The sequence below is a fragment of the Xiphophorus couchianus genome, chromosome 2 (assembly GCF_001444195.1).
Source record: "Xiphophorus couchianus chromosome 2, X_couchianus-1.0, whole genome shotgun sequence".
In the NCBI taxonomy this organism is placed as follows: domain Eukaryota; kingdom Metazoa; phylum Chordata; class Actinopteri; order Cyprinodontiformes; family Poeciliidae; genus Xiphophorus; species Xiphophorus couchianus.
The window spans coordinates 5,624,367-5,645,864 of NC_040229.1; the positions used below are offsets into that span (position 1 = coordinate 5,624,367).

Consider the following 21,498-nt stretch of genomic DNA (forward strand, 5'->3'; position numbering starts at 1 on the left):
TATGAATGAAAGTTTAAAGGTCAAAAGGTCAACCATTCCCCACCCCACCACTTTTGCAAAATCAAAATTACCTTTAAAATGTCATTCATATCTTCAAAGCCAAATGTAGTCGAGTTGATTGACACCATTTTTGTGTGATTTGAAGGTGGGGGGGGAACTTCACTCGTCTGGGTTGAGTCACTGTGAAAACCCGACAGGAGAAGCAAAACGGGGAACCAAAACCGTGTGAAGCAGCCTGACAAACTAAACAAGCCAGAAATGGCTTTTAAATAATACAAGATCAGCACAGACCACTGGATGTCTTTTATTTTCTTTGCAGGTACACTTTTGTTTCTTTCAGGGTGTAAAGTGCGTAGATTCTCAAATGTTTGGGAAGGCGATGAAGACAGAAGTATAGATTTACATTCAGATTCATCACAGGGTTTGTGCTCTATTGTTTTTGTTTATTTGAATACTGCAGAGGGGAACGGTTCAGAGATGAGCAAAAATAAAACAATTGGCACATTTCCCCTCAAAGTCAATGTTGGCGGCCATTTGACCGGTTGGTTGCTTTCCTCAGCTGACTGCGAAGAAACAAGTTTGTGCTGCATTCAACAGTCCATCATACTCTATAAATTACTTTAAATAAAAAATAACTACAGCAGTAAAAACACATTTACACTTGTTTCATCGGCTGGCTGTGTCTGATTGTGCTGCTTCTCCATCATCACACTGAAACATTAAGACAAACCATTTCTCTCCCTCCAGCCGTGGTTAAAATACTAAACTGCTATTTTGATGCAAACGGCAACATACATTTAAATCAAATATGTTTAATAGTTCTGATGATTTCCCTAAAGGACTTCCTGTCATTTCCTGCCGTCAGTAACGTGGAGATATTAATTTCCGCAGACGTTGCGTCATATCCGGTCAAACGAACGTTTGAGCTAAATCTGAATCGGAGAGACAAACAGGAAAAATGACGTGATCTGCAGAGGTCTTCAATGAGTTGATATTTTACGGTATTAGTTTCAGTGTTAATCTTTAAATAAACATTAACATGAATCCAATAAGGGAGCGAAAAAATATTAAAGTTATGCATTTTATGTGGTTTGTTTACGGCAGTGGCATCATTAGGCTTTTTGTATTCACACTTATGTTTAACATGCAGCCGGGACTTTAACGCGTTAATTTCAGTTAATTGATTACATATATTTGTGCTTTAACATTTTAACGTAATTAATCACTGTAAGGTTTTACATACAAATGTTCCGAGCGGAACATATTTGGTACGCCTGTAAATCTGACGCACAAGCAACGTCCGCAAAACAACAGCGCCAGAGAACAAAGCCGCTGTTCTCGGTTAATTTCGACTAATAAACTGATCTGATTGGACGCTGGAAAATACTACTGTTGTGTTCAAGTTGTACTAAAAGCAGTTAGCCTGTCAGCAAAGTTATGCTAGCCTGAAATAGCATCTCAATGCTAAACACGTGGCAGCAGCACAGACGCAAAGAAAACCAAATCTGATCAGATTGTAAATCTGCATAGATCATAGAGATTAACATGTATGTATAGCTCATACATGTTGAGTTATACATACATGTTAGCTCATGTCTATTTATTCCATAATTTAAGAAAGATTTTGGAGAGCCTGTCTAGTGTCAAAGTGTTGATGTTTTACTGTCTTATCTTTAAGATACACCTCATTAAACGTAAGTAGTGATAGAAAAATGGGAGATTTTACAGTAAAGAAGCTTTTGATTGCAGCAGAAATGTTTATCCTAACATTTTTTCACTTGGATTTTTAAATAAATACAACGTGATTACATGCTTAACGTGAAAATGAGACAAGATTTTAACAACAAAAAAGAATCCCATTTATTTTGCTAATGAAGGTTTAATTATTTAAAGCACAGGTTTACCATGCTTCAAATAATGTGTAATAAATATAGTTTTTAATCTGCATCACATAATTTTTATGTTTGTCTCTTGTTTCAGCAGATTGAGTGAAGAGATGAGAATCCAGCTTCATGTTCTTCGTTTTAAAACCGTCTCCTCTGGCGCTCCGGTCAGAGGGAATACTGTGAATATTTTCGATGATGTTTAGATGTTCCTCTTTTTCATAACAGAAAAGCTTGAGACTGAATTTTTGTACATAAATGAAAAAAGTGTTGTTTTTTTTATATATAAAAAAGCGTTCTGTACAAGAAAGAGATTTACAGCACCAGCAGACGTAGTTTGAGTCCCATCTCCTGAAAGACTGAGTCTGAATGTTCCTTTATATAGTGCTGCTCATCGAGGCAGGAGGTGCGTCTCGAAGCCCCCTGCTCTAGTGTTGATTGTACCAGAAACGTTAGGAATCCAGCACAGATAGCAGGAGCAAACCCTGGAGACGGCAGCTTATCCCGTCGTCCCGCTGCGTCCTGGAGGACAGGACAGAGGACGTCTTTGGGTCCTGGACAGTCCGGCAGCGGGTTGGACACGGAGGAAAGTCCCGCAGTAGGCCGAGTGAGCGGACGACCCTCCTAGGTGTCGTCAGGATTAGCTTCCTGCGCGCCGCTGTTCTCGCCGCCGTTGGTTTCGGGCCGCGCCGGCATCTCTCCGGTCACCGCCGCTCGGATGACCTTCAGCCAGCGCTGCTTCAGCTCCTCGCTCTCAGCAGCAAAGGTGTGGACAAACTTGGACTGGGACAGGCGGAAGCTGGCCGGCGTGTCGGCGTCCTCCACCGTGTAGCCCAGCAGCGGGATGGTGCACAGGGCCTTCACGTCCTGCAGGAAACGCCACAAATATGATGTCATCCAGGGAGAAAAAAAATGCTGTTTTATGCACAAATGCTTTACTAATAATTGACTTCATCTGATCGAGCCGATGAATCGGTGAGAACCAAATGTCTTTGTCTCCAAAGTTAAATTTGCCCAAAATAATTTAATAAAATGCTTTATTTATGATATTAATGTCTTTTTCTTTACAAATGTGCACAAATTTTGTCTATACTGTGCCAATTAAAAAACAACACATTTTTACAATTAAATTAAAAATAAAATCACAGGTGAATAAACTTGTTCCTGGGGTAAGTCATCAGATGTAAAAAGCAACAAAATACAAAAAAAATCTGCCATTGTTGTATCAACCTTCCAGAACCTCTCGGGTCTCCTGGTTCTGGTCCTGTTCTACATCAGAACCAGAACCAAACATGGAGAAGCAGCATTCAGATTCTATGCACAACGAATCTGGAACAAACTTCCATAAAACTGAAAAACAGCTGAAACTAAACTAGATTTAAACTCAGAGCTGCTTCGGGGAAGCCCGCTAAATGAACCATATTAAATGAATCATATTTAATGTGTATTGATGATTTTGATGTAATGTTTGTCCCTGGTTTCTCACTTGTTTTCTTTTTCTTGTGTTTATTTTGTAAAGCACTTTGAACGGCCTTGTTGCTGAAATCAACCTACATTGTTGATTCTATGGTTAAGGGAACTATGTGTTGTTGTGTTTTTGTCACCTGTGGGGCTCCGTACAGGTAGAGCACCAGACACTCTTTCTCTGGGATCACACACCAGACCCGCTGCCACAGCTTGCCTCCTTTCTCAGAGTGCTGCAGGAAGCCTGACATGATGCTGCTGTCTGTGAACTGAGCCGCCTCGATCTGCACACAGGAGGCCAAACAGCTGAGAGTAATCTCACTGAACAACATCAGAACCAATCGGATCCATCCATCCTTACCTCCAGGATGCCCTTCCTTCGGCCCTCGGTGACCCCTTCTCCTGTCAGGATGGAGTAGCAGTCTTTGCAGACTTTGTTCACCTTGTAGTTGTCGTATTCAAGGTGTGCCTTGTTGTCTGAGCATTTCCAGCAAACCACCTGGAAGAACAGATCAGATCTCAAAATCGCTCTAATCGTTACAGTTTATAGTCCCAAACTGCTTACTTATGACATAATGTATCCATTTAATTAGCATTTTGATTCAGAATTTGAAGGTAAACTCAAGGACAGGACTGGATAAACCGAAAACTTTTGTTTTGCAGAATATTCTCTGTTAAAATTTTGATTATTTGAAATGGAACGAAGAAGAAAAAATAGCAGGAGGGAAGCGATAGATGTTTTTATTTTATGCACGACTGCGTATACTCGACTAATAATTTATGTCATCTGAGAGCAATGGAGCTGACGAATCAGCGCCATTGCTGCAGAAACTGTCCAGAACCTGGGCAAACCGTTTAATAGAACCACGTTTCTGCCTTAAAACTCCTTTTATTGTTTCTAGTTCTGAAGAAATGAATTTGGGGTTTTTAATTGCCTGTAAGCCAGAATCTAAACGCCTCCTTTGACTTTGAGCCACTTCTAAAATAAAAACTTTTTCATCTCAGTTTATCTTGAAGATCAGCGGGAAGAGCATCTGTTAAAAATAACGCGCCTTAGCGCTAACTGGAAGTGAAACAGTGACGTTTATCACCAGTCGATCTCTGACACCAGATAATCAGGAAACATTAAATGTTCTTTAACTTTTCCCCATTAACAGTTGAGCTTACATAACCGCAGGCTCTGCAGTGATGCCGCCGCCGTGTGATGGCGTTGAAAGGCTCCCTGCACTTCATGCACATCGTCACTTCATTGTCACGAATCCAGCGAGGCGCCCGCTTCCCCAGCTCAGCTTTCTGCAAAACAAAGCAATCAGCATGACAACCCAAAAATAAAAAAACAACAACAAGGCGTCAGTTCCTCTGAGAATGCTTTCAATGCTGCGCTAACCGAAACTTCCTCCACGTCCTTCAGAGCGTTCTTGAATGACTCGTTCTTCTGCTGGAAGATATCGATGGTCTCCCGGAAAGCCTGAGGGATAAGACAACAAATCAAACGCGAGTTTTAAAAAAGTTAAGAAGAAATAAAGCGGATGAGAGGCGTGTCTGTACCTTGATCCATCCCGCCTTGTCTTGCTCTGAGCTGAGGGGAAGAAAACAGGACAGAATATGTCAAACCAAAGCTGCCCAGAGTCCACAGTCAACTTTATTCATTTTGATATTAAAAACTCGGTAATTTATAGCATATATATGACAAAAACAAACGTTGAACATTTTCACAATATTCAATTATTTTCAGCTAAAAAAGCAAACTTGGAAAGAAGGAAAGACAGAAACGTTGAAGGACAAAATGAAAAGGCAGAAGAGACCAACAGTTTTTCACTGAAATAAAAAAAACATTAATTAACTAGTTGTGAGTTTATTGTAAATTTTCCACAAAAACAGTCACACATTAGACTTCAGTGCAATCTGGTTTAAGCAATGTCATAGTAAATTATGGCTATATAAAATATATGTCTGTGTATTCAAAAAGTGACCCTGACCCTCTATATAACAACATATTGTCATATTCTGTTATTCTAAAAACAAATTATATAATAATCTGAGCAAAAAGGATTTAGTTAGAATGACATTAATAATTATTTTATCAGCAGTGAGAATAAATGTTGCTTTAGGTTTTAAACAAAAGCAACAAGACCCCTTTGTACATTTCCACGATTTGCATTAATTATCATTATTATTATGTAATTACCATGAGATGTTTTTGCCAAAAGGTAATTACACCATAATTTCATGGCATCTCTAAAAATGTGTAAAGGTAACAACCTTCATACATGCAATTCATTAAACCCACATTCCTTATTAGAAATAAAGGCCGGATTTTCACTAATATTTTCATTTACTGAATTAATTACAGCCTGTGTGAGGAGCTGAAACGTTTCGCTCACCCGGCCTGGAGCTCCAACATCCGTTCTTTGCCCGACACCTGGAAGGTGTGAGGATGATCCTCGTTGCTCGTTTCCACAACCTTCATGCCGTCGATCCCGATCCGGGTCCGCACCGTGTATTTGGGTCCACCCAGGCTGAATTTAGGCACGCAGTACAACAGCATGTTGTTGAACTGGAGGCATAAAACACAGATCCAACGTTTCCACTCAGAGTGAATTATTGTTTTGCTAATAACTGCTTCATATCAATAACAGGAACATTTCTGCAGGTTTTCCACACACAGAAAGGAGAGGCTAGCACGAAATAATTCACTTATTTACTTTAAAAGGAGAATATTTTCCTGTTGTACCCATTTTCTAGAATAAACACAGACAGTTTTTCTTTTGTCATCCACTTCATTTAAACAGAATCTTCTGAATGTGTGAATAGAAAATTGATTAAAATCAGAATCAAATCTCTAGACAATGAAAGATTTACATCTCTACTGTGTTTGTGTGTGTGTGTGTGTGTGTGTGTGTGTGTTTCCTCACCAGGAACAGGTATCTGTCCATGGTGGAGGTGTTCCTGGCGGCCAGCTTCATGATGTGGCCCTCCTTGATGAATTCGTTGGACGGATGAACGATGTCCTCCTCTTCACCCAGCATCTCGTAAATCTCCATCAGCTTCTTCAGGTTTTCCTGGACAGTTAAAGGAAATTTGCTTTTGCTCCAAGCTGGACAGATTTTCTACCTGCAGAGGCAGGAAATCTGCTCCGCTACTTACAGATTTCCTAATGGCGCTGTTGGAGTGGGTGGCTGCTGTGGCGATGATTTCTAATGATTCTGGAAAACAAAACTCGCATTTCAATATTTCCTTCTTCTTCAGAAACACATTCATAAATGGCAACAAGGTGGAAGAAACATCTGCTATTAATATTGACCCAGTGTTGGCGCTTCTGCAAAGAACCAATCAGCTGCGACACCAGATCACCTACGGAAGGCAATTAGAGCCACCGAAAAAAAAGACTTTTGATTTTTGATTAAAGTCTTGAAAAAAATTAACATTTTGAGAAAAAAAGTAAAAAATTTGATTTGAAAACAAAATTTTGAAAAAAGCCTTATTCTTGAAATTGTGACTATCTGATAATTATGACTTTGAAAGTTTAAATATTGACTTTAATACTCACAATTAAGACTTTCCATCTTATAAACAACTTTAAAACTTAAAATTATGATTTTCAAAGTTGAAATGATGACTTTTCTTGAAATTATAATTCCAGTAGGCCTTTTATTTTTTCATTTATGGCAGAAATGGGCTTCCTTAAAGAAAATTACTCATCTGGCTGATACCAATATGAGTGCAGATAAAATGCAACCATTGCTTAAAATAATCCTCTGAAAGTGAATAAAGAATCCAACAGAAAAATGTAGAAACACGACCAGAAAGTCTGAAGTTCTGCTGATCAGGACGAGTTTGAATGTTTGTTCACTCGAGAAGATTCCAGCTGATAAATGTGGATTTTAACGTACTTTCTGCGTCGCTGCGGTCCGGGTCGTTCTGAGGAAGTTTCTTCAGGTAATCCTTCAGCAGCATCTCGTATCGGGGAACTCTCTGCACCGGCTCCAGCATGTGATGCTGCAGCGTCAGGCTGCCGCAGATCTCCTGACTCTGTCCACAAACCGACAGGAAGCTTCTTAACGTCAGACAGAAACGTTTCCGCCCAGAGCGGAGCGGCGCAGGTTTACCTGGATCTCCTGAATGATGGCCTTGAACGGCGGCGAGCGGTCGGTCCACTGCTTCAGCAGCTCCATGGCCTTGTCAAAGTTCTTCACGTACTCAGCGTACATTTTGAGGAAGGGGGTGAGTTTCTGCAGGATGTCGCCGATCCGCGGTGTGGACGCCCTGCAGCGCAGCAGGAAGGATCAGATTATCTGACATCATTCAGGAGAACAAAAACTACCCAGAGTTTCTAAAACCAAAGCATTTCCCCCCTAAATTAACTAGATTTTAAAATTGCCAAAAATATGCAAAATTATGTTTTCATATTATTACTTAGTGAAGCTGAATTTCGCTCCAGATCAGATCACACTCAGAGTAATCGAATATATGTTGGTTTGTTTTTTAACAGAAAAATCTGAAGGCCGCCTGTCATTTTGACAGATTACAATTCACACCCCCGACCACCAGGTGGAGACATTTTCACCTTTACGCGCTTCGCAGACATAAATAAATCCGGCGTCATAAAAACTAATATCTCCACCACATTTTGTAAACAAGGGTCTTCAATGTGTGGAGCAGGGGCCATTTGTGACAAAAACTCAAGCACATTTTTTAATTGAGTGAGTTTCAGGGTCTGTAATTAGTTAATCACTTTTTAATTGGCAAAATAAGCAACATGTTCAATTGAAAACAGATTTTTTCTGCTAAATTATCAAATAAATAGATATATGAGCTGAACAACAGAGATATAATTTTTAATCTGTTCTTCAACCATCAGACTGGAGCAAAGTGTTTTTCTATCCGTTCATCTTTACAGAGTTTCATGGAGCTTGTTTACAAATGTAGATGCTAACATTAGCATTAGCTGCTACTTGTTTAGCATTGTGATGCTATTTTAGGCTTATATAGCTTCTCTAACAGGCTAACTCCTTTTAACACAACTTGAACACAACAAGCAATTCTTCCGGCGTCCAATCAGATCGTTTGAAACAGAAATTAACCCCCTGTGGGCCAAGAGAAGCAGCTTCCGGTGCGTCAGGTTAATATGCATACTAGAAACACACCAATGCAAAGGTTCCAAGATGTAAAAAAAAAAAAAATAAGAAAAAAGAAAGGTGATTAATTGCGTTAATATTTTAAATTCCTGGCTCTTGCGTGTCCAGGTCTGTTCAGTTTCCTGTTTTTACACGTTTAGCTGGAACCTACCATTCCCCCATGCGTTTCTCCAGATCAGGAAGCAGAAACTGGCTGTGGAAGGCGTGGATGGAGGTGATGTTGGAGAAGATGTTCTTCACCACATCCAGAGGGAAAGTGCCTTTATTCGCCTCCTCCATCATCTTGGTGCAGAACACCTGGACAGCCATGCACGCGGTTAGGGATCAACAACGTTTTTCTCTCTCGACTGAAAACAGAAGTGGGACGGAGATTTGGGCGAGTTCCTCACCTGGTCCAGCAGGTTGAGTCGGGCCACGTACGCCTTCTCCGTGTGCAGCAGCTCGCTGGCGATCTTAAACAGCTTCTGCTCGTTCGTCTCCTGAGAAGAAAGAAGACATTTTTATTAATAAGGACAGTTTAAACATCACATCCCCGCAGGAACCAGGAAGTAGAATCTGTTTCTGAAAGCGTTGCTGTGAGCCTACAGAACTGAAAGGACCGCCGGTCTCTCCAGCTGAGCTGGCTGCACTGATCAGCAGCCCAATGAGTTCTGGTTCTTTCAGAACAGGAAATGAAAACAGGGAATAAGGGAAATGACACCAGATAAAACAAAAACACCAGTTAACAATGAGTGAGAAGTCAGCTGCTGTCACAGACAACAAGAGAGGCCTGAATGGTGTTGCATTCTGGGACATGAGATTTCATAAGATGCAGAGCCACAAAAGGAACCATCTTCCTTTTAAATGTTGGCCAGAAACCTGAGAACAACGAGCCACACACTTCCTCATAACCACTGGTCTGTCATGAACTCTCCGGTCAGCTCAAACACATTTTAATAAACATATCAGCTGCTGGTTTTATCGTTCAAACAAGACAAAACTGCAGCTTTTCTGCCGTGAAACAGCAACAACTGGGACAGGTTAAGAGTTTTCACATTAAACATGAAAAATATTATCAACGGTCTTATGGCATCACTGCTGTTTATCCTGCTTTGTACATAAATAATCAAAGCACTTCATTAAACACAGCAAGAAATGATGTTGCTAGTTGTTCAGTAAATTCTTGGTGACTTGGCAAATTTACTTTAATAGTAGTAAAAAATGTTGGCTTATTTTAGTGATCGATAATTCGTCACAGTTAGGACGGTAGCAGCATTTCCTCCTGATGTAACGATGGTCATGATGTCCAGACATGCATGTCTTTGTTTCTGTCGATGAGCTGAAATCTTTCTGTGATTCTTTTGGAGTGAGGGATTCTTCCTTCCAGTCAACATCGTTTCTCTGTGGATAATCGACCAGCTGTCTGACCAGCTGCAGCAGCTTCTTCACAAAGTTTTAGCCTTTTGCTCTGAGGTCAATCTGGGGTCACAGGTGGCAGTGAACCTATCAGATGTCTCCAAAGCCATGACATCATCATCCGGGCTTCGCTTTGTTGTATTAAGAGACGGTAATCATTCTGAAGATGTTAAATAAATCTTTCATTATTGTGAAGTTTGGTCTAATTAAACTTCAGACAGTGATAAAAATGTTTCTGTATCTTTTTATATGGTTTTTGTACGTAAACGCTAAAGTTCAGCGCCTGCCTGTGACGTCTTTCACTCATCTGCATCTTTTGGGTGACTTCTCGCCTTTCTGCTTTCACACTTTTTAAACACATTTCTTGTTTTTATACTTAAAAAATACATTTAACCACCATAAAATACAAGCTTGAACAAAGTAGAAGGAAATATTAGAAAATATGACTAATACTCTATGAATTAGGCAAGAAATGTCATCAGTTTCAGAGTGAAATCTGTGTCTCATAATTAACTTTAGAGCCAAGCGTTAACCCAGTGAACATTGATTGACCTCTTGGCTTGGTGCTAACAGGGCTAAACGAATTAAGCCTGTTGTTTACTGTTGCTGCTCAAATGCTTATCTGGTATCACTTCCACACATCCAGGTAGGTGAAGCATGGAGTCTGTTCTGCTGTGAAACCCAGTGAGGTTACTGGTTTCAGGAAGGTCTCCACATGAAATTCACTTTAAATTCACTGGAAAATTCTTCCTTTTACTTGTAAGTCAATCACAGACAATCCTCCCACAACTGGCTCAGATTTGCAGTTGAAATAGTGAAAAATCAGATTTTTCTTCCATAAAAATCTGAATTTCTCCCCATTTTGTATAAAATCAACGTGTTTAAGTTCAAAAGGGGCATCAGTGGAGGAAAACTGGATTAAAGTGAATGTAGGATGTAGGGGTGTAGTATTGTGACAACAATAAAAGAAACAGTAAGAATTATTTCTTACTTATTTTTTAGGTAATTGCAATCACAGCCTCACAAACACAAATACTATTCATGATATGCTTCTTTAGGACACCAGTCACATAAAAAAGTTTGATTTTTTTCATTAAAATGCACAAAATAACAGAATTTAATCATATTTTCAAATGAATTTCTGTTCATTGATACAGTTTTATGGAAAAAAGTGGAGAACAGCAGTAAAACAATAAAAGAACAGTTTTATAGGGTTTTAAACATCAATTGAAATTAATAGTGTCAATGATAAATCAAAATCTTATTTTAATAAGAAATTTATGATGGTTGTTGTTTACAAACGGCCGGTTTGCTGGGATTTTAACCCACAACCATCTCAGGTTTACAGAGAATGAGAACATTTCCAACGAGGTGCAGCTGAGTGGAAGAAAAACGTCTCATTGAGGTCAAAGGTCAGAGGAGAATGGGCCAATCAAGCAGAACCTCTGAAGTTACAACATGTGGAGCCTTGAAGCAGCTGAGCTACAGCAGCTGATGACCTCACTGCTAGCGCCAGGCTAACAGGTTAACAGACGAACACGGCGGGATTTTCAAATCTGAGACTCTCAAATTACAGGATGATAAAACAAATGTTGGTTTCGAGTGACGATGGTCTTCTGCAGAAAGAAGCTCCAACAATAGCAGAAATGAAACAGAGTTCAGCATCGAGTTTTATACTAAAATATGTTTTACATAGTAAAAAAGGAATTGACTGTAATGAAAGAGTTAGCTAACAGAAAGCTGCACTGTTCAAAACAGAAACTGATTTAGGTATAAAACCTGAAAACAGCAGGAACACTTTGAAAAACAAGGAAGCTGCAGCTAGTATAATATTTAACACATTACACTGAGAGTCAAGACAGTAATTATATACAACTTATTTCAAAATGATCCGAATCACTGAACTCAGGTGTTTCGATTGTATAAATCCAGCCTCCAAACACGCAGACGGATCGCTCAGGTCAGAACAGGCAGCAGCACCAAAACTGTTTGAGTTGTCAGACATTTGACATGAAGACCATGAAAACATCCAGAGTAAAGGTCATAGGTCACAGGCAAAGCACTTGGAACCAGAAACAACGAGTCGCTTTGAGGAGCTCAGGATTAGGACCACCTGTCCAACACCTCCAGAAAACAACTTGCTTCTCAAATCGGCTGTTTGTGGTTTTATAAGGAAGAGGAAACGACTGGGTCTCCTAAAACCACAACAGCTGGGAGTCGGTAGCTGCAGAGCTGCAAACGTCTGGATTAGCTCAAGGACAGAGTGCAGGTTTCTTAACAGAATGGATTAAGATGCAGAAAGCACTGGCCTGTCTGCAATGTGTAAAGTTTGGTGGAATGAGGATCTGTTCTTCAGAGCTTAGTCTCAGACTGTTAGTTCCAGTGAAATGAACTCTGTCCAAAAAGTTTCTTCTTGCTGAAGCTTTCAGTTTCATTACAGCTGCCTGCCAACAGTTCAGGGATTCTCTTTCCTGTTCCAACGTTACTGAGCAGCAGAGCACAAAGCCAGACCCTTCAAGACTAGTGAGTTTGAAAAGTTTAATTAAAAACGTTTCATTTTTTAATATCCATCCATCATTTTCTCCTGCTTATCCGGGGTCGGGTCGCGGTGGTAGCAGCTGAAGAAGGGAGGCCTTTTTTAATAAAAGAAATCCATTTTCTTTATCCTTATTTTAAAAAAGCTTGTTCAAGAACATCTTCTAATGAAAAACTGTTCTATTTTCTTTATAATATTATTACTTTGTACTTGTGTCAGCAAACCTTTCTAAAAGAAAAAACTATTATTTTTATTTATTTACATTTTAATGTAAGAACCATTTATTAAAAATATTCTGTTTTTCCCCTATTTTTTATTTTATTAATTTTTAAAACTTGTTTCAAGAACTTCCTTAATGAAAAACAAATTGTATTTTATTTATTAATATTTGTTAACATTTTGGTCAAGAATGCTATTTTAAATATTAAATTTTTTAAAACTTATTTTTAAGAAACAAACTTAAGTTAAAACCTTTTTAATTAAAAAAATACTTTAATTTACTATTTTTTTAACTTGTCAAGATCTTTTAACCGAACAACATCCTATTTCTTTCATTTTCTTTATTTTTTATTATTATAAACCTTATGAAATAATAATTTTTGTTATAACTTATTTTTATTTTACTTTTTAACGTATATCAATAACTTCAACAGGTTGAAAAATCCTGACCTGAAACTGCTAGAAACCAGAGGGATGAATTAAAACTGAGACTGTGAGCCTCATCATCCCACATCAGTGTCTGACCTCATGAATGCACTTCTGACAGACTGGTCGCTCATTCGCCTCATGGAAAACCTTCCTAGAAGAACTTATAGCTTCAAAGCAGGAGCCAACATCCTCTGACCCACTTAAAAAGTTCAATGTAAAGTTTTGTTTAGGCAGCAGAGAAAGAGACGCCTCATATTTCTGCAAAATGCTGAATAAAAAACACAGGAAAGCCATTTAAATACTTAATTATAACTAATTCTGCTCAGATTTCTCAGTTGTGTTTATCCCTGAGCAGCAGATATTTTTAATCTCCTCAGATAACTGCAGGTTCCCGGGGGGTTTGGTTGCCAGGCACAAACTCAGCAGCTCAAATGTTCGACAAAGCAGCCCTTCACCAAACACCAAACAGGCAGCTTCCCCTCAGTCAGAATGACTGACTGTCTGTGCTTAGTTTGTAAAAACAAAACCTACCTTTTGCTCAGAGTGTCCCTCTTCACTCTTCTGCTGAGTTTCTGTTGTTTTCTCCCTGCCCTCATTCTCAGCACCGGTCCTGTCCGAGTGCTGTGAAGCTGAATGATCGTCCACCTCATCTGGTCTTTCCAAATCTCCGTTTACAAGCTCAGTAATCTCTGTCCTCACGCTGTGGTGCGTCTCCTCCTCCGTCTCCTTGTCCTGCTCCATCTGTGCTAGCACCCCGTTGGCCGCTGGCCTCTTGGCATCCTGCGCCGCGGCTGCCGGGGACGAGAACTTCTCCTGAATCTTGCTGATGTCGGTCAGCTGGCAGACGCGGAGAGCCGAGCTGGAGCTGGACACCTTGCTGGTCTGTTTGAGCGCCGAGCCGTCTCTCTTGTTGTCTGCGCTGCTGGAGGAAGAGAGCAAAGGCGAAGGAGGAAGTGTGTCAGAGCGCAGAAGAAGTTATAGAAGGACTTTCATTTAAATAATACAGTCAAAGGAGCCTGTAGACGGCTGTTGGTAGCTGACATTTTCACAGCCAGTGTGGGGCCCGGCGGCGAGCTGCATGAGTTCACACGTGGGAGTCAAGAGTTAAAAATAAATCCAGGAGGTGCACTAACTTCTTGCGGTGGCAGAGGAAGTGTAACAGAGGTACAGTAATAAAGAGGTGTTCCCAGGAGGTACAAGCTGTCCTACATCTACACAGGAAACCTACTTTCCTCTGAGCTCAGAAATAAATGTAGAAAAGGTTTTTAAAAATGTTTGAGTCCAGCTGCTCCACATCCTGCAGCTGCTTCCCTGCCTGAATGAATCACCTGCAAACAACTGCTAAAAATCTCTTCAGATGATCTCAGCTCCTTTTTAAAAACTAAAGTCGCTTTAAACTCCTTTACGTGCGACATAACCTTTACCGATACAACAGTTTCTGTGTTGCAATGAGCATTACTGCTCATGAAAACAGGAAGTGTGTATAAATAGAGGAACAACAGGCGGCTGGTGAGCAGTCTGCATGAATCAGTTGTGTGCTGCATGCCACCTGAGATCTACTACAGTCTGACAGGGTGAAACCAGAGACACAAAAATAAACCAGAAGTATCTGCTGTGGGAAACGTGTGAGATTAAAACATGAGCTCCTCTGCTCTGTGTTTCAAACTGTGGGTGACGGCACCGAAACAAACAAAACGAGAATGAAGTTTCACTTGTAGGTGTGTTAAAAGCAGGTCCGGCCGGCAGCATGTGAATCAGATTAGGACATTAGTGGCTAATTCTGCTCTGAGAAGTTGTGGGTGTTTCCTTTCTTTGTTCTGCAGCGCTGCAGGTAATCCCCGCTAGCAGCAGTGGAAACTGAGGTGATTAACTTCAGGAGCAGAGAAGGTCTGCTGATGTTCTCATAACCTGCAGAAAATAAACAATAAGAGTGATTCATTCTGAAGCTCGTCTGAAAACTACAAGACAGTTACAGGAGAATGAAATGCAGGGTGCTCAAACTGTGCTGCATGTACCAGTGGTGGCACGCAGACTCACGTTAGTGGGACCAAAATGAGGTTTTGCCATTTATACTAAACAACTAAAAAGGTGAATGCAAAACTAATTAATGGTGAAATATTGGATTGGTAATTGTGGGCTGGATACTTGCACCACATAAAACTGATTCTTCAAAAAGATACGGTCTCACATATATTAATAATTTGACATTCTTGTGGTGTAAAATCTTCTTATTGCATCAAGGTGTAGCCCAGCACTGCCCCTCCCCAGCCTGTTGCTGCACAATCCCAACGTTTTACTGTTTCCTCAGTGGTACTAAAGGCACGGTTGATTAATTGGAAATCAGGGCCGGGACTTTGAAGCTTTATCTTTGATGAATTAATTACAGAGATTTAAAAGCGTTAAAAAAACACATTTAGCCATAGTTTGTTTTTGTGTTTCTGGTACGCCCGAAAATCTGACGCACAAGCTAACAGCAGTGATGGAGCAGTGTTAGTAGCTAGCTGCTTCTAGCTACTAACACTCACTCTTTGGTTGCCTAGCAACAACCTGTTGAGCAACTTTGCAGCAGCAATTTCAGGTTTTACCTCATTACTGGTTAAAAATAAAAAACTTAAAAACAGCTTGGAGCAAAAACTGTGGAATAAACAGAAAAACGCCACCAGTTTGGCAGCATTCAGATATTTAAAACAAAAACTAATCAAAAATTACCGATATTGATCGATAGGAAAGGTTTATATCATGATAAATTGTTAACAGTGCAAAGAAAAAGTCTAGATTGGTTTTATGAAATCCAGTTTTCCTTAGGTTCAAAGACATCATTTTTGTCTTTCAGGCAAGTCTGCAGCTAGAATTTAACGGTAATTTACCAAACGCTGGACGTAGCAAAAACTGAAGTCGGAACCAAACGGCCGTTTAGCAGCTACAGCAGCTCCTACCTTCGTCTCCTGGGTTTAATCCGGCAGCAGTGAGTCCTGCTCTCCGCCGGCTGAATGGTGACCAGAGTTTCCCCTCGCCTGAACAAATCTCCTCTCATCCCCTCGCTAACGCTTCGCCTGTCACACAGACTAATCTGCTGCCGTCTGAGCTTCACTCATCCAGACAAGCTCAGGACTTTCATCTGACGTCGTCTGCTTTTCCTTTTCTTGAAATAAACTCAGGCGTTGGGAAAGAAAAACTCTTCTGTCACTTTGATTACGACAGCAACACTGAGGGTTTTTATTACAAAAGCACCAGAGGGGCAAAAATGGAGTTAAACAAGAAGAACTGAGCAGCATTTCTGCTGTTAGATCAGGAATCTGAGGCATTTATTATCCACAGAGACGTTTTTATCCTCATTTTAACTACATAAACTCCTTTAGAGCCACAAATGTTCCCTGATTTATGAAAACTAACAAGACCTTTGGAACCACTTTACAATACCTTATGAATGGCTAGTAAACAGTTCATAGCTGTGTTTTATTTTTTATTCTGTAAACAGTTTATAAAGTATTAATTACAAAACTGTAATTAAACATCTCAGATTAATCTGTTAGCACAATGAGATGTAAAGTGAGGCTGAAATTTGAGGTAATGAAGAAGGAAAACTAAATAGAACGTGTGAAGTTCGCTGATTCCAACTAGAAGATTCACATCTGTGTGGAAACGGCTTGGTTCAAAGGTTTTCTGTTTATTTTGAGCAGATTGAGCTGAAGAAACTGTGACAGATAAAAGATTTTCCTGCTTTATTGCTGGTTTGTTTTTCAAAGTTTTGTTATTATGAATATGTGTGAAATTAAGTAACAGATCTAACCAGTTAAAACAGGTTTTAATTTGTCTGGTGCGACTGGATCAGGAAGCCTTTCGTTCAGACAGTCTTCACTCCTGATCAAATGTTCCCCGATTGCCAAAGTTTGGCTGAAGAGGCGTTTTTAATTCCAGTTTACAGTTTACAGAGCGAAGATTCATCCTCCAGATCAACAGCAAACCTTTGAGAGATTTCCAGTAGGAATTTGAGACGGTGCGTTCAGGCCACAGCAGCTGAAATGTTCATAATTTAATCGTTTATTTCATTGTTATATGTCACTGAGGTCACAGTCAATGTCAGCGCAGAGAAAAAGTTACATTCATTCATCTGCCTGATGTGATGGCACAATGCTGATTCTCATAAATAAATATCAGTTTTACGTAGAACAAAAAGTCTCCCTAAAATTAGCTGTGGATGTTTATGATGGACAACATTTTATGATAAAGTCCTTTGTTTACAAAATCTCACTGTGCTGACAAGGTAATAACTTAGTAAATGTTGAATACAGCAACTGTTTGCCTCGTTATTTGACAAGAACATTTTATTTGGCTCTTAATTAATGCATTATTAATGATTATAAAGTGTTTACAATTTAATTAATAACATATCTGTAAATATGTATTAGCCATTTACAAAGGGTGCTTTATTAAATATCAAACATTTTCTCCTATTTTTAGGTTTTAAATAAAAAAAATACTCAAATCGTTTTGAGGATGGATATATTTTCTTCTGTTGGATGTTTGTGGATAATGATGTAAAAAAAAGGAAAAGCAAGTAAGAAAAATAGATCAAAATTAATATTTCTGGTCCTTTTAGTGTCATAAACTGGTGGAAAACCAGTGAAATTATTCCATAGAACGAACTGGAAAACTGATAAACCTGTATTTGTTATTTAATCTATATTTAAATCATTATTAAGAGGCGTTTTGGTTCCTCCCCCCATGTTAGGGCACTTCCTGTTGAAGCCCAGAGAGAGCAGCGAGTCAGTACCGGTTCTCCTCAAAGCGGCTGATCAGGTCCGACACCTTGGACGGTTTGACCCTGTCGCGCGGCGTGGTGGTCGGCTTTCCTCCTCCGTCCTCCATGATGAATCTCAGCGGGGATTTCTGGACGCTGCCCAGTGGCGGCTGCAGAGGAGACACTGGACTCAGCAGGTGCTCCGGCTTTGGCGGCACTAAAGAAACAACAACAACAACAAAAAAACATGCCTGAGTCCTGAAGGATGCATTCGTGATTTCCACTGGAGGAAATATGAAGCTGCAGTTCCACTCTGAAGCTGAAGAGGGCAGCAAAATCTACCCTATGAGACGACGGGCCTTGCCTCAGATTCTTTTCTGTCTTTTTTTTTTGCCACATTTTAAATACTTCAAATCAAATCAAATTAATTTTAATGAGACAAACATCCAATCCAATTAATTTTATTTACAAAGCACATTTAGAAAACAATATGTTTACCCCAAATGCTGCACATTAAGGACAGATAAATGTTTACATCCATGCTGGTGTTTGCAGAATCACCTGCTGTTTTTACTCATTTTTAAATAACATTTCCACTGTAAGAGCACATCTGTACTGTAAATAGTGTTTTTTCTATGCTTAATATACATGAACATTATAAGCAATTTTTAAAACGTGATCCGACTCAGTTGCCCATCATGAGTTGTATCATGAGCCCCATATGCCAATTTCTAAAAACTGCACAGTACTTCCTGTTACTATCTGTATCTGTACTTTCTGTCTATTATTATAGCATTATTATTACTATTATTATTATTAATAATTTTGTTAATCCTATTTCTTTATATATTGTTTTTAACACTTTCTGTGCTTTTTGTGTGAACCTGTATATCTGTTGCTACACCTGAATTTCCTCCTTTTTATTTCTATTCTAGATACCAAGAAAATAACTGTAAAATAAAAATATTAGCAGCAAAATAAGGTGTACTAAAAACACTAGAGAAATTGTAAAAAAAGAAACAACAAACAAACACACATTGTATGAACAGCCACTGAAATCAAGTGAGTTTTTAAGAGACACTTAAAAACAGCAACAGAAAATGTTTGTCTAATATTTTACTTTAAGAAAACTGGAGTAAAAATGAGAGCAGTTTTCTAATGATAGTTTCTTTTATTAATGGAAAACAAATTTATCAAACCAACCTGTGTTAAAAAGTGTTAAGAAGTTGGCCGGCCCCTCCCTGAGGAGGCCGGCCAACCTGAACCACTCCAAGATCCAGGGCTGGATTTACAAGAATCTGGGCCCTGGGCTGGAATCTGTTTTGGTGCCCCAGTAAAAGAAACATTATTTTGTTAATGTAAATTAGTTTTTGTTCTACAACCAGGTTTAAACTGATGATACTAATTGATGACGGTAGGTTTAATCCGTCCCTTGGCCAGTAGATCCACATTTTTGCAGAATGTCTGCAAAGGACGCATTAAAAAAGAAGGATAAAAAAATCTGTGTGCCGGTTTCTAAAGAGCTCACCAACAAACCATTGTTTATGAGAAACAAAGACCACAATTAAATTAACCAAAAAACAAGGTTGGGTTGGTTTAAAGTTTTTCCCTTAAAAGATTAAATTATTTGAAAACTGATTTTTTATTTACTCAGGCTACTTTCCTGTGATATTAACATTTATTCGAGGATCTGTAGAAGTCAGTTATGAGACAGAAACTATTAGCTCTGTTCACAGGTTTATAATTAGGTTTACAGCAACGAGAAGAAAGAAGTTCTTCATTGTTATCTTTGCAGAATGATTAACTGAAGTCAAACAGAAGAGGTTCACCGGTCTCACGGTTCACTGATTGAAGGACTTATTACACAAACACACTCTGGACTGGAAATCCTAAATCATTCAGCATGATTTACGGACGGCATGCCGACAGGTACCTTGTGGTTTAGACCGTAGCAGAGTCCTGCTTCCAGGTACTCTTCCATTGACCCCTCCCCTCCTCCTGTCAGCTGCCCCCCCAATCGCCCGATTCAGACACTCCTGCAGGATGGGCGAGCCGCCGCTGGCTTTCCTCGGCGAGCTGCAGCCTAGAGCTGAGGGACAAAGAATGCACATCCATCAGGACTTCCACAGACGGTCACACCAAAACACACGCTCATCATGGTGAAGGTGGGCAGTGGTGCTGCTCCAGATGACCACAGCAGCACACGAGAGAAGATTCTGTGATTTATGTTACAGCAGCTTGAGCTACTCAGATGATGCTGAGGCTGAAGAATATCTGCTGAGGTACTTTAATCTCCTGAACTGGTCCAAAGGTCCAGAACCATTATCTATCTTTTTATTAAATCTTCCCACATCTTAAAAGCCTCTCTAATCGTTCTGATTTGTTAAGAAATCTTGACTGTTAGCAGCACACTTTAGCTAATCCGCTAATGTGCTAATAGCAGAGCTAATATTTTGTTTAGAGCTGTAGTGTTTTTGCTACAGCCCTGGTTGTTAATGTGTTTTGTTTTTTGTATTTTCATTTGTTTGTTGAACACTTGCTCAATAAAGTTTCTTCAAAGAAAGACAATGAAACAGAACAAACGTCAAAATAAGAGCATAAACGTCTAACTAGTTGAAGAATTAAAGTTGTTAACTGAAACTTCAACACAGATATCAAACTTTATTCAACTGAAAGTCTACAAAACAGCCAAGTAAATGAGCAAAATTAGGGGAATCCAAGTGCCTTAAACTAAAAAATTATCTCTGCTATTAGCGCATTGGCAGATTCAGGGGAAGCCAAGTTTGATAAATATGTTTCTAAACTTAGCAGAAACATTAACGAGCTAAACTAAAACTGATCTCTGTTATTAGCGCATTAGCAGAAGTGATCCCACTGCTGCATGGAAATACACAACAATGAATTATTTGGAGAATTTCCTCACATTCTCCATGCAGAGAACATTTATTCCATAATGCATCACTGTAGAGGAAATCCTTTCAAATCTTTACGTTCCTGAATGTTTTCACCTAATTTCACCTAAAAGCCTCATTTACAGAGTTGGGTGATTAATGTTTGGTGCAGCTGTACGTTGTGATACTTGTTCTCTTTGTCTGCATTTGGTCTTCATTATTTATTAAACTTTTCTTTAAATGTTGTAAATATTAATGAGCAACATCACAGCTGCACCCTGGGCAGCATTCAGCTCTCCTCTTTGTTTATTAAAACTACTCTTAATTTGTAGAGGAGCTAAAGCTAAACTTTCTGTTAAGATTTCTCAGAGGTATTCTGGATTTTTCCCGTCTGACTGTGGAGATGATGCATTTCTGCCTGGAGCTGTTTGATGGATTCTTCTCCAGGGTTTTGGGTCATTTTTCTGACTCTGGTCGTCTTGGGAGGCATTGATTCTCACGGCCTCCTCAGTTGCAGGAGGGCCTTGAGCAAACCGGATCTTTTTTACCGAACACAGCAGGTGTAACAACTGAAAGTTTGAAAATGACAAACATTTACTGCTCCGCTACAGCCACAGACATGAACCAGATCAAGACCAACAGACCAAATATTGGCCCGATTATCTCACCAATAATACATCTGATGAGACTTTTCCCGACCAGCTGGTCCCAGACGGGCCAGCAGGACTGTTTAGATGGAGCAACAGACACAGACGGGCAGTGTTTACTGGAGACTAAACCAACCTCACTCTGACTTCAACAC

The 21,498-nt window shown here is 39.5% G+C and overlaps 1 protein-coding gene across 12 annotated transcripts in view; it reads right to left on the minus strand.

Annotated features, from left to right (window-relative positions):
- Positions 1 to 284: 284 nt before the first annotated feature.
- The window catches only part of fgd4a (FYVE, RhoGEF and PH domain containing 4a), a 60,914-nt gene continuing 39,700 nt past the window's right edge, over positions 285 to 21,498 (minus strand). For 6 of the 12 annotated variants that reach the window (XM_028001965.1, XM_028001994.1, XM_028001980.1 and 3 more), the window contains 16 exons: positions 19,739 to 19,894; positions 17,839 to 18,022; positions 13,596 to 13,986; positions 8,875 to 8,964; positions 8,637 to 8,782; positions 7,457 to 7,613; positions 7,241 to 7,379; positions 6,495 to 6,553; positions 6,263 to 6,409; positions 5,732 to 5,904; positions 4,896 to 4,926; positions 4,735 to 4,815; positions 4,515 to 4,640; positions 3,709 to 3,846; positions 3,488 to 3,631; positions 285 to 2,750 (listed from right to left, as the gene is read on the minus strand). In XM_028001965.1, coding sequence (XP_027857766.1) covers positions 2,508 to 2,750; positions 3,488 to 3,631; positions 3,709 to 3,846; positions 4,515 to 4,640; positions 4,735 to 4,815; positions 4,896 to 4,926; positions 5,732 to 5,904; positions 6,263 to 6,409; positions 6,495 to 6,553; positions 7,241 to 7,379; positions 7,457 to 7,613; positions 8,637 to 8,782; positions 8,875 to 8,964; positions 13,596 to 13,986; positions 17,839 to 18,022; positions 19,739 to 19,894 — 2,405 coding nt within the window. In that variant the 3' untranslated portion in view covers positions 285 to 2,507. The remainder of the gene's footprint in view (positions 2,751 to 3,487; positions 3,632 to 3,708; positions 3,847 to 4,514; positions 4,641 to 4,734; positions 4,816 to 4,895; positions 4,927 to 5,731; positions 5,905 to 6,262; positions 6,410 to 6,494; positions 6,554 to 7,240; positions 7,380 to 7,456; positions 7,614 to 8,636; positions 8,783 to 8,874; positions 8,965 to 13,595; positions 13,987 to 17,838; positions 18,023 to 19,738; positions 19,895 to 21,498) is intronic. The other 6 variants (XM_028002003.1, XM_028002022.1, XM_028002043.1 and 3 more) reach the window with 2 other exon arrangements.